This window comes from Pteropus vampyrus, unplaced genomic scaffold, assembly GCF_000151845.1.
Source record: "Pteropus vampyrus isolate Shadow unplaced genomic scaffold, Pvam_2.0 Scaffold280, whole genome shotgun sequence".
Taxonomy (NCBI): Eukaryota; Metazoa; Chordata; class Mammalia; order Chiroptera; family Pteropodidae; genus Pteropus; species Pteropus vampyrus.
Window position 1 is genome coordinate 657425 of NW_011889061.1, and position 11024 is coordinate 668448.

An 11024-nucleotide genomic window follows, 5' to 3' on the forward strand; every position below is an offset into this window, starting at 1 on the left:
CGTCCGTCCTTCCCAGCGTGCGCCTCCCTCTCCCTGTCTTCTGGGAACCATTCTCGTTCACCGTGTGCCCTCCCTGACTTACGAACGTCCTTCGAGTTCTCGTCCGGCCACCCGTGTCCCTTAAACGACAGCACAGCCTCACCTAGCCGTCTTCCCTCGTCACATACTTGTCCGCACCTTCGACCCGCTCATGCCCCGTATGTGACCGGCCAGCTGCTGCCGCAGCCACAGCCACAGCCACAGCCACAGCCACGCGCCCGCACTGCGCCAGCCAGGCCACTGCTCAGCCTGCCCTCCCCCCGCCCCGCCCCCTCGGCCCGGAGCACAGTGCTACACGGTGCCCGCGTGACCATGAGTAGACGTGACCAACGACAACGCCTGCTGCTTTTAGAAAATCCTGAGAGGACACTGGAAATAAAGTTTCAGCGAATGAACGAGTAACGAGAGTCAGGGCTCACCATGGCGATGAAGCGGCCGATGAAGCAGAAGTAGGCGAGGTGGTCGGGGTTGATGGTGGACGCGGGGTTGATCTGCAGGCAGTAGTTGTTCTTGCCCGCGTACTCGAACAAGCAGTACATGGGGTTCAGGACTTCGTGCGAGAGCAAGAAAAACCATTCTCTAGAAGGAAATGAGCCGAGATTATGCCCAGCACTCACCCGGACGGGAGCTTAACATACACAGTGACCTGCCAGCTCCTGCACTGCCAAACGTCAAGTCGGTGTCCCTACGTGCGACACGCTGACTTCTCTGCACACTGTCGGGTGTCCCTGCTCACCGCCACGGTGGCCTGTGTAGGTCCCACGTTTTCAATCCACCCCGTGCAGCCATCTTTCTGCAGATGACCTGCCCCACCCACCAGACTGCAAGCTCCTCAGAAGCAAAAGCCCCGTCGTCACACAGTTTTGTGTCCTTCACTCTCGCAGGCCTTGCAGGACCGATGCGCAGTGGGCGGTAGTGAGCACCTGCCTGGGACACTGACATTCGCGCACTGCCACCGTGGAACTGTTTCGATTTTATGCCAATGCATTAAAAATGGAAGTAAATTTTTAAAAGTAAAATCTTTAAATGGAATACACATTCTCTAAGGCCTCACCACCTACTTCGCCTCATTTCTAAAAGTCCAACACATGAAATCCGACTGGAGGCAACGTCAGTAACGGACGTCACCGCACACGGCCAGCGCTCGCCCCGGGGGTCCCCCGCACTGGGAGCACTGCACTCCCTTCCACGCGGCCACGCGGTCCCTACCTAGCCCCGCCCCGTTCCTCACTGCGTCCCGAAAACTTAGTGTCAGTTTCAAAGAAAAATCATTTCTGGGCACGCAGCTGTCATCCTGAGACGACAGGGCGGGCTGGCACGGGGTGAGGGGTGTGCACTCCCCTGAGAGAGGTGGCCACCGATTCGGCCACTTGAGACCACGTGAGAAAGTGGGAATGCAGACCAGGTGATTTTAAAAAGCCAGAAATCTTGCTTCTCAAGCAGAATCCAGTGATTAATGTTGTCGAGTAATTTTACAAGGCGACCTCGGAGATGCCTGACGGGCAGAGAGGGGAGAACTCAAACAACAGGAACTGAGAAATGACAAGCTCCAGGCCCCAGGCCTGGATCCGGTCCCAGCGGAGCAGCTGAGCCAAGCCGACCTCCCACTCAGACAGGGAGTGGGACGAGTCCGGGGAAGAGGACGGAACAGACACGGTGACAACGTGCTCAGACACGGAATCGGGAAATCGCGCTGCCAGTTGCTGCGGACCACCGCGAGCCAACAGCAGCCCGGAGGACTGAGCCCATTCCGGAGAGGACCGCTGTCCCACGCCACCGCACCTGCACCTGACACAGCAGAGGAAGAGGGAACATTCCAACTAGCAAGGGGCTCCTCCACACTCTCAATAAACCAAAGGGACACAGAGGCTGAAAAATTATGAGACAACAGATGAGCTAGCAGAGCCTAGAAGAAAACAGAGCGAAACCACTAACGAAAAATCTCACTAGAAGCAGCGAAAGTCAGGGCGGCACTGCCAACAGTGACATGAGGACAGGTCTGAGAAAAACCAAAACATGGAAAAGCACAGAGATGAAGATCAGAAAAGAGGACAGACATGAAGAATGACGAAGGACATTCCACCCATGACCGACGTTCCGAAGAAAAACAGGACAAATGCAACAGAAAAGTATTCGAAGACGTAATTGAAGAAAAGGTTCCCTAAATCAAGGAAGATCTCAATACGTTCCTTGAAAATATATAAAACAATCAACGATGAAATTAATGAACTTCAGGAAAGGGCTGTGTGGACCGGGCTCCACGGCAGGGCACTGGCACCCGCGGCTGGGGACAGCAGAGTGCTGTGCAAGACACCCACGTCCCGGCAGGTCGCTGTGTGTGGACAAAAGCAGCGGAAAACACAACCGTAAACGTGCGAAGCTGCAGGGACATGTGTACCGCCCTCGTGAACTCCTGAGCACGCCGAAACCAACACACGAATCAAAGGACTTTGGGAGTAAGAAAATCAGGTCGGAAGGAGCAGACTATATGCATTAAAACTGTCAAACTATAAAACCAAACCAAAACAGGTGAGGTAAATAAGGGTTCAGACAAGAATGTGAAGGTTTTAAAGTCAGACACTGAAAATAACGCCACATTTCATTTCTAAGACATACCTTTATTTTTAATGTCTGAACATTTCTTTCTGAAACTGAGAAATCACAGTAGATGTGACATGAACACTTACTGTGGTAGGCACTGTTTCTTTTCTGAAAAAAAGCTTCTTAATAACGTTCCCGATGAGACAGACAGTATGCTAACGTAACCCCAACCCTGATGGCACCACACACACGCTCACCAGCCGTGCCTAGTCCCACATCCCTTTCTGCCAGTTGTACTAAAATTGTGATTTCATAATTCTGCGCACCTGTGAAATATGAGTTCATACTTCATAGAGTTCACACTCTATGAAAAGCAAGTTTAGTTCTTTGGAAAGATTTAATGAAAGTATTTTGCTAAAAAAACAAATTATTGTCAAATTAGGTTTGGACAAAGCAATTGAAAAAAGCATTAAAAGGGTTTCCCACTTATTGCTTCACAAGAGTCTACTATTAACAATATATTTAGTGAGTGTGGAAAACTTTATTCTCCAAAGGACTCAAACCGGATTACACACAAACATAAAACCAACAGACACTGTTATAACAGCAAAAAATAAGAAACAACTTTACACATGCTGATCCATTGATTATATCTCCGTATAATGGAGTGCTGTACGGCCATTAAATAAAGCATTTCGCTCTCTCTGACGCGGAAAGATGTCCACGATACACAAAATGACAACATCGAGTTGCTATATTGTGCACACTGTATGATCAGTTGTTTAAAAAACACAGCAAACTCGTACTATATCACACATATATACAAATTTATATATGTGCAGAGAAAATGTACAGGATAACCAAGAAAGTAATAATGGTTACCTCTAGAACTGTGACTTTTAATTTTTGTTCTTAAAAATAATTCTAGATTCCTATTAAAAATATATCTTTTCAAGAATACATCCATTGCATACAATGGAGAGACACTATTTAAAAGCAGATGCGTTTTCATTTTACCTTGCTAAACCACCATAATCAAGTCCTTCTTCTCCTCTAAATATTACATATAATCGCCTCCTCAAGTCATAGGGTTTTAATGCCATAATCTAATTAAAAACAAAAACATGGATATTTAAACACTCATATGCAGCACAAGTTTCTTCCAAAAACAATTCAATTTAAATTTCATTGGTATTTTCAAAATTACACATTTTCTTATTTCAGATGACAACGCCTTTAAAAACTCTTAAGATCAACTGATTTGTCCACACGCCTCCGCCTCACCTCTCCCCCGCCGCGTGTGCTGAACAGTGGCAGCGGAGGAAGTTGGACACGGAAAGCTGTAAGGTTAGAAAATATTCCCTTCCCCATCATTCCCCAAATGCTGCCAAAATCTTACAAAAAAGAGACTTTTAACTTTTTCCGAGAAGCAAAAGACCTTGCTCTGGGTCCTGCTTAGGGCACTCATCCCATTTCTCAGGAGGGAACGGACTCAGCTATAGCAAGGAATTATTTACGAGACAATGAATTTATACGTAAGATAGTGTATCTTAAAGCAATACGTACGGCCAAGCTTTCATGATCCTCAATGGCTTATGTTAAGGTTACTAGTAAATAGGCTTTAGTTTCGGATAAAAATGAATTCCTCCTGCCACACTCATGCCAGGACGCGGGCCGAGGCTGGCACGTGGATCGGGCCCCGCCCGCGACAGCCGGCCACACGGGCAGTGGGCCGTCCTGCACAGCAGACCGCGCTGGAGCCCGAGGCAGAGCGCGGCCAGGCCAGGCCACTGTGAGCTGCGATGCACACTCACTGAAACAAGGCTCGCACAGAGCCGGGCCCGAGGCTGATCCATTTGACACTTATATCTGTGGCTAAGAGTTTATTAATTCAAACAAAAATGATTTGGTAACAGCTGTATGAAGTGTCTTGTTCAAAAGCCGACAGCTGGCAGAATGCAGCTAGGGTGGGAGCGTCTCTGGCTTCAGAGGGCCGCTGTCCCTGTCTGGCCTGTCGCCTGAAGTCCCCATGCTCTGTACGTGTGCAAAGGGCATTCCGGCTCGTCACTGCACCATTTTGCAGGGGATGGAGGAGACTGACGTGAGCAGCCCTCCACCTCCCCACAAAAGGTGACGTTATTTTGGTGGCTTATCTTTCAGTATTTTGCACATGACTCAGGCGGGCAGTCACGGAGTCACATCTGTCTCGTTCCCCGAGCGCTGGCTGAGCAGCTGCCCCGGACAGGGCTTCACCAGGTGCTGGCCCATGGAGCTCACCTTCTCATCGGGAGACGGACAAAATGTGTTGAGCAGCAGCAAGTTTACCAAAAGGGGCCAAGGACCACACACGGCCAGAATGGGACTCGAGGGCGTGAGCAGGGCCTGCCACCCTAAGCAGAATGCTCAGATGCGTCACCAGCCTGCAGGAGCGGGCACTTGACGCAGGGCTCCTAAGGGCCTACGTAAATGGTCGCAGCACCAACACAGCTTGACTTGAGTTTGGTGCTACTATCGAGGCTTGTTTGAGTTAATAAAGTCTTAGGAAAGTAAGTGTCAAAATGTGTGTTTGTCCAGAAGCTGCTGAGCTCCCTTTCAGGAGACTCGTTCACGCGGACTCTGCCAGACCCAGCACCTGTGCCTGAGAGGCGGAGACGGTGACAGGAGCCGTCTCAAAGGGGTGCTGTGGGGCCGGATTAAACGGAATGAGGCTGCCAGTGTGAGCACGTGGCGCTCATGCCAGGGCACGGGCTTGGCGATGGCTCTCGTTACGCTGGCACGCAGTGAGCGGCCGGCACTGGCAGCTGCACTGAGCGGCGTGAAGCCTCTGCGGCCCTCACTCTCGCTGACGAGGACACGAGCTGTGCTGTGGTCTTCCGACAGCGTCACCCTTACCTGCTGGAAGGAGTCTTCAAACAACGTCTGCCGGGACACGTTGATCTTTACGTGACTGGGTAGTGCATTGGACTAAGGACAGAAATAACACCGCGGTGTCACGCCGGCCGTGGCAGACGCGCCGTGTAAAGACAAAACTCAATGACTGTAACGTAAGGTCTATTTACCACTGTAGTACCTGGCACAAGTAACGGAAGTGAGCGAGTTTCCACCTAAAGCTGCGTTCGTAAGCAATCTGTGGCCCACCTTTAGTTCTAGAAAGAAAAAGAACAAAGCACATGTTAATGCAGGGAACGCTGGGTGCCAGACACTCGGCACGGACCTGGAGCGTGCTGGTCCTGCCGATGACAGGACAGCTACGCGCTGGGACAGACGTGAAGGTGCGCTTGGCGGGCCGACAGAGGCCGGAGCAGTGAGGACGCACGACGCCCCAGCGCAGAGCGAACAGTTACGGATGGGGCTTGTGTAAAGCGTCAGTCGGGAGAAACAAAGTCCACCACTGACTGCTTCAAAGAAAACCTGGGACAGTCCTCAGACCTGAGGACAGAGGCTTTAGATAGAAGAGACATGGAAGAAAATTCTACCGCGTCTTAAACCTAAGCTGAAACAAACATGCTGCTGGAGACAGTAAGCAAAGCAAAATCAGATCCCCAGGCAGAGGTGGCATCCAGGTCACACAGCTCAGCTGTCAGTGAGGGAGGGCAGGGCGGGGGGCATGCAGGTGGCTTTACAAAGACAGCTCAATGCCACGAAGATGGCCCCAGAGACGAGCACAAGCAACGTTCAGCATCTTAGGGGACACCTGGCAGGGAGGGGCGCGTTCTCGCGCTGTCGGGTGCTAGTGAATTCATTCGGCGCATGATCGTGGGACGCACGGGACGCACCCGGCGCGCTCCTGGACAGCGAGGGCGTTGGGAGGAAACAGGAGGAAAGGCCCGTTTCTGTGGCGTTTAAGCACCAGTGGAGGAATAAGTACACCTGAGGCGTCTTTCCAGAAGGGGTAACGTCCCGGCACTCCTGCCCCCCCCCGCCCTGGGAGGGCCGGCAGTGTGGGAAGCACGGGAGTGGGACAGGCGGGGGGGGAGGTCTGCGCTCCTGAAAGGTGAGCAGAGCGGGCTGCACGGACGTGGCAGCGTCTGAGCAAGGGGAGGGCCTGAGCGGCGTAGCATCTGGGGAAGCGTGCGGAGCGCCTCCGAGACCCGGCGGCGGGGGCTGCGTCGAGCAGCTGGGTGGCCACGACACTGGAGCGCAGTGAACGACGGACCCCAGAGCAGAGACGAGGCTGGCGAGCTAACAGGTCAGTGCCGTCAGCCCGGTTCGGACCTGGCTTCCCATCCGATTGAGATGGAGACCACCGAGGGCTCCGTGCAAAGGAGTAACTTGAATAACTTTTTACTCAGATTTTAAAGTCAGTCTCGCTGCTACAAGAGTGTCGTCCTGTGAGGTGGGGGTGGACAGCACTCGGGGGCTGAGGCCGCGCGGTCCCTGCGCACGCTCTGGCGCGGGCGAGCACAGTTCTTCACGAGTTAACGGTGGGAGGTGGCACGGGGCGTCGGGGTGATCTGAGAGCTCCGGCCCAGGCACGCCTGACAGCAGAGTTGCCGTCAGCTACGGCAGACACAGCCCGGGCAGAACGGGTTCACGGGAGTGACCAGGAATCAGGGGAGCAGCTGACCACATGAAGCAGTTTCAGTGAGAAATGCGAGCTGGAGATGGACAGGGAGAGCCCTCGGCACAGCGGCGTTTGGAACGCGTGGCAGAGGTAAGAGTCACCAGGAGACCGGGGACAGGCGGCCGAGGACGGCGCTCTGAAGGGAGAGCAGAGCAGACGAAGCAGTGAGACCGGGGGCCGAGGCGACCCCGCCGGGTTAGCCCCTGCCGCACTCCGAACGAGGGAGAGGTGCTGTGTCACACGCTCCCCACGAGGCCCCGAGATGAGACACAAGCCACACTGCATCAGCCGCGTGGGAGCTCAGGGCTCGGGCTGGGAGAGAAATCGGAAGCGGCAACGTGGGGTCAGCCCTCTCAGGGAGTTTTCCTGGAAAGGGCAGCCATAAAAGCAAGTTTTTACTAAATGGGTTTGTAAGGTGAAGAGTTGTAGGTTTTATTTTTCACCTAGAAGGAACAGTAGCTGAGGAGAATAATTAAGTAGAGAAAGAGAAGCCAACGACGCAGGAAGGATGGCCGTCGCTGGGACTGTGAAAGGGGACCGAGGGCAGCTCGCCTTGGTTGGACGCTAGCCCCACGCCTTGCTATAGGATTTTTTCCCAAGTTAGTTTTGCTCCCTAAGCCTCAGGGGAAATAACAGCATCTCCCTCAAGGGGCCGCTGGGAGACAGAACGAGCTAACATCTGGCAAGTGCTCAGAACAATCCTCCGCACGCTGCAATCACTACGTAAATGTTTGCGGCTCTGATCAGGGAACTGCGCGGCACTAACCCGCCCTGTACCGAAGCAGAGCGAAGACAGGGAGGCCGGGGTCGTCCCTGGGTAGGTTCTCTCGATCCAAAAGGACCAGGTGAGGCTAAATGAGCAGCTGAACTTGACACCCTAGTGAAACGGCACGCAGCACTCGGGCTCCCACTTACACAGAGGACTTGCCGTTGCGAGGGTCCTTGAACGTGGTTGTTCGCGTGTTGTGGTCGACGAAGTACCTGACGCCCTCCCGCGTGTACCGGATCTCCCAGCCTTCCGGAAGGGGCTCCTCGTTCTGCAAGCTGGAAAGCGAAGTGGGGATCACAGGGTGAATGCTCCAGGCACGAGGCCATGCGAACCGCGCTTGACTTGATTCTCCTGACAAACACACTTAGGCAGGGAGAGGTGAGCGGGGCTGTACCACGTACGTACCCCTGAGTTCTCGGATCTTCCCACTGGGTCGTTTTTGTGTTATGATTCACGAAGTAAACTCTGTCTGTTGAATCTACTCTTTTTTCTAAAAAACAGAGAATAGCATTTAATAATGAGTAACATTTGCTATACAGACCTTTCAGATATTTTTACCAACTACACGTCTGCTTACCCCAGCCTGGTGGCAAAGGTCCGTATGGGTCATTTTCTGCAGCTAACATTGAAGCCTGATTGGAGAAAGGGTTGGGGGAGAAATAACATCACGTTATCTTAATATAGAAACAGAGAGAGACGCTTGGCAGAATCACATATATAATTTTCTGAAAAACAAAGGAAGGAATGTGAATATAGTCATTTCAAGACACTAAGTCCTAAAAATGCCATTAGTTAAGAGTCGATCAACTGACCATCGGTTTTTCTAAAACGATTCAGAAATACTATATTGACCATCAATAGTTGAATCTCTTAGCTCCTCCATAATAATCTAAAGGCACGAGATGAGGCGAGGGATGAGAATACAGAAAATTGTAGTGATTAAATGAGGCGATATATTACTTAATATAAAAATTATCACAGCTTTGAAAACAAATGCATAATAAAGCCAACATTAAACTCCAGTATCCTCATTATACAAGTAAACTTTTTATCTTGATATTGTCTTTTATATATTCATACCTAAAAACATCTATGCTTACACATTATCATTACAACCCAGAAATATATTCTGAAGAAAATGTAAACATTCTACCATCAATAATGTGTGAAAATCATTCACTGAAAAATAGTTTCCTAATGAGGAAGTACAAGCATCCTGATGCCATCACGGCAGTGGCCGGCAGTGTTAACCATCCTCGCTGTCCAGGCCCCACTCCTTGGACAGCCAAGCCCGTTCCGTCGGCCGCAGCAGCGCATCCGGCTAAGGGCACCCCACCCTGGCCTCCTGGGAGGCTGGGCTGGTGGCATGACCACTGTGCCCAGTGAGGTGTGGGCAGAAGTCCAGGGCAGAGCGAGCCTGGGCCTCGATGGCACTGCGGAGCCTGTCTACTACATTTTGGGTTTAAGTTGCCTCAAAACACCATCTAAAGGTGCCCAGTACTTAAAATATACATTTTTGCTATTTCCTGTGATTGAACCCATTTAATAAAGGTGCTGGGCTTTTCCCCCCTCTCTTCTTGTGGATGTTTGCTTATGGCAGTAAATAAACCACCGACTGCTCAGACTTCAAGAGTGTTCGCAAGGCCAGAAAGGCCAAGGCTGGCCGATGGGGAGGTCGGGGGGCCTGGTCTCACTGAAAGCCAACAGGACCCTTACCATTAAAGGCAGAAGACTGGGGATGGGCAGGCATGGTATTTTATTAGGAAAATGCAACCATGAAACCACCAGCAAGGACAAAACACTGAGTATAGGTTATGTTAGTACTAGAATTAGAAAAAAACAAAAACAAAACTTGAAGTGCTTATGGGGATCAGAAACGCTGATTATTTACTGCAGAGGAACTTAAAAATACCCCGTGTGAGCGGGCGGCGGCCCCCGCGCCTTACCGAGTAGAGGTACCGCTGGTTGAACTGCTGCATGGCCCCCTGCAGCTGGTTCCGCTGCGACTGCCACTGCTCGAAGTTGCGCACGGACTCCATGGTGGGCCGCTGCCACGTGGTGGTCCTCGTGTTGTGGTCCACGTAGTACACACGCCCGCGGTCGTCGACCCTCCTTTCCCAGCTACCGCGAGGAGACAGACGACAAAAACAGCACTCTCAGGAAACACTTCAAGCAAACAGTTTAAAAATCAAGTCCAAGACATGATCGAATAACTCCAAAAACGTAAATGACGTTCTTCAGAAAACTGATGAGCGTGGGACTCGCTGTAGGCTCCAGCTAAACACGGCCACTGCGCCACCGTGCAGGCGGCGTGCCAGCCTCACGCCCTGACCCCGTCGTAAGCTCCGACTGAATGCTCGCTCCCCACCAGCGACCGGCCCGCACGGTCCTGCCACGTTCAGACGGTCACCTCTCCCACCTTCCCGCTACTGTGCTGCCGCGGACTGAGGCGCGGACCGAGGCGCGCCACCCCCCGCACAGCTTCCCCGCCACGGCCCCTCGCCCCGCGTTCCCTTCAGAGCCAAACCAACTGCCAACTGGCCCCAGGTGTGTCCTGCTTCCCCCTGTCCCTAAGAACTCAACGCCCTTCCCTACGTCTCTACCAACCAGAAAACCCCGGCCCCCGGGCATCGGGTCCCCTCAAACCAAGTTTGGTCATTAATTTATGTGACGCTCTCAGAATCCTGTCAGCCACCAATCGCACACAAATAACATTTCTTGCCTTGAATTTTCTGGACTTGGAACGCATTTTGTATTGGTGGACTTTAAGTCCCACCTGGAAGGACAGATCTTCTGAGTGGCAAAGACAATAAGGAGAAAATCCCAGGGACAGGCAGAGTGTCCGGGGACAACGCGAATCGGTGGCTCAACTATCAGAGCCGCACGCACAGTCACGAGACGAGGAAACAGAGAGAGGACGCCAGTGTGGGGACGGCCTTACACGGCGGCCTGAGGCGTGGACTTCGCTTAGGTCGCACACTGAACATCTATTCATTTAAAGCCCTCTGTAACTTTAGCCATCACGTAGCAGTTTTAGTCATGGCATCTGTGGATAACTCGGAAGCATTCTAAGACCTGTCACTACATCTCAGGAACAGCACAGTTCGGATC

General features: G+C 52.1%; 1 protein-coding gene and 1 long non-coding RNA gene across 4 annotated transcripts in view; one reads left to right on the plus strand and one right to left on the minus strand.

The window, feature by feature from the left end:
* The window catches only part of LOC111729774, a 14797-nt gene extending 9543 nt beyond the window's left edge, over positions 1–5254 (plus strand). The window contains exons 2-3 of the long non-coding RNA XR_002776383.1: positions 3805–3927; positions 4741–5254. This is a non-coding gene — a long non-coding RNA (uncharacterized LOC111729774). The remainder of the gene's footprint in view (positions 1–3804; positions 3928–4740) is intronic.
* WWP1 (WW domain containing E3 ubiquitin protein ligase 1) overlaps positions 1–10151 on the minus strand; it is a 21896-nt gene extending 11745 nt beyond the window's left edge. Inside the window, exons 1-8 of one of the 3 annotated variants that reach the window (XM_023520841.1) lie at positions 9860–10151; positions 8491–8545; positions 8319–8403; positions 8060–8188; positions 5651–5726; positions 5473–5544; positions 3598–3686; positions 459–618 (exon numbers count right to left, since the gene is read on the minus strand). In XM_023520841.1, the coding sequence (XP_023376609.1) occupies positions 459–618; positions 3598–3686; positions 5473–5544; positions 5651–5726; positions 8060–8188; positions 8319–8403; positions 8491–8545; positions 9860–9952 (759 nt within the window). In that variant the 5' untranslated portion in view covers positions 9953–10151. The remainder of the gene's footprint in view (positions 1–458; positions 619–3597; positions 3687–5472; positions 5545–5650; positions 5727–8059; positions 8189–8318; positions 8404–8490; positions 8546–9859) is intronic. The other 2 variants (XM_023520840.1, XM_023520842.1) reach the window with 2 other exon arrangements.
* Positions 10152–11024: the final 873 nt, after the last annotated feature.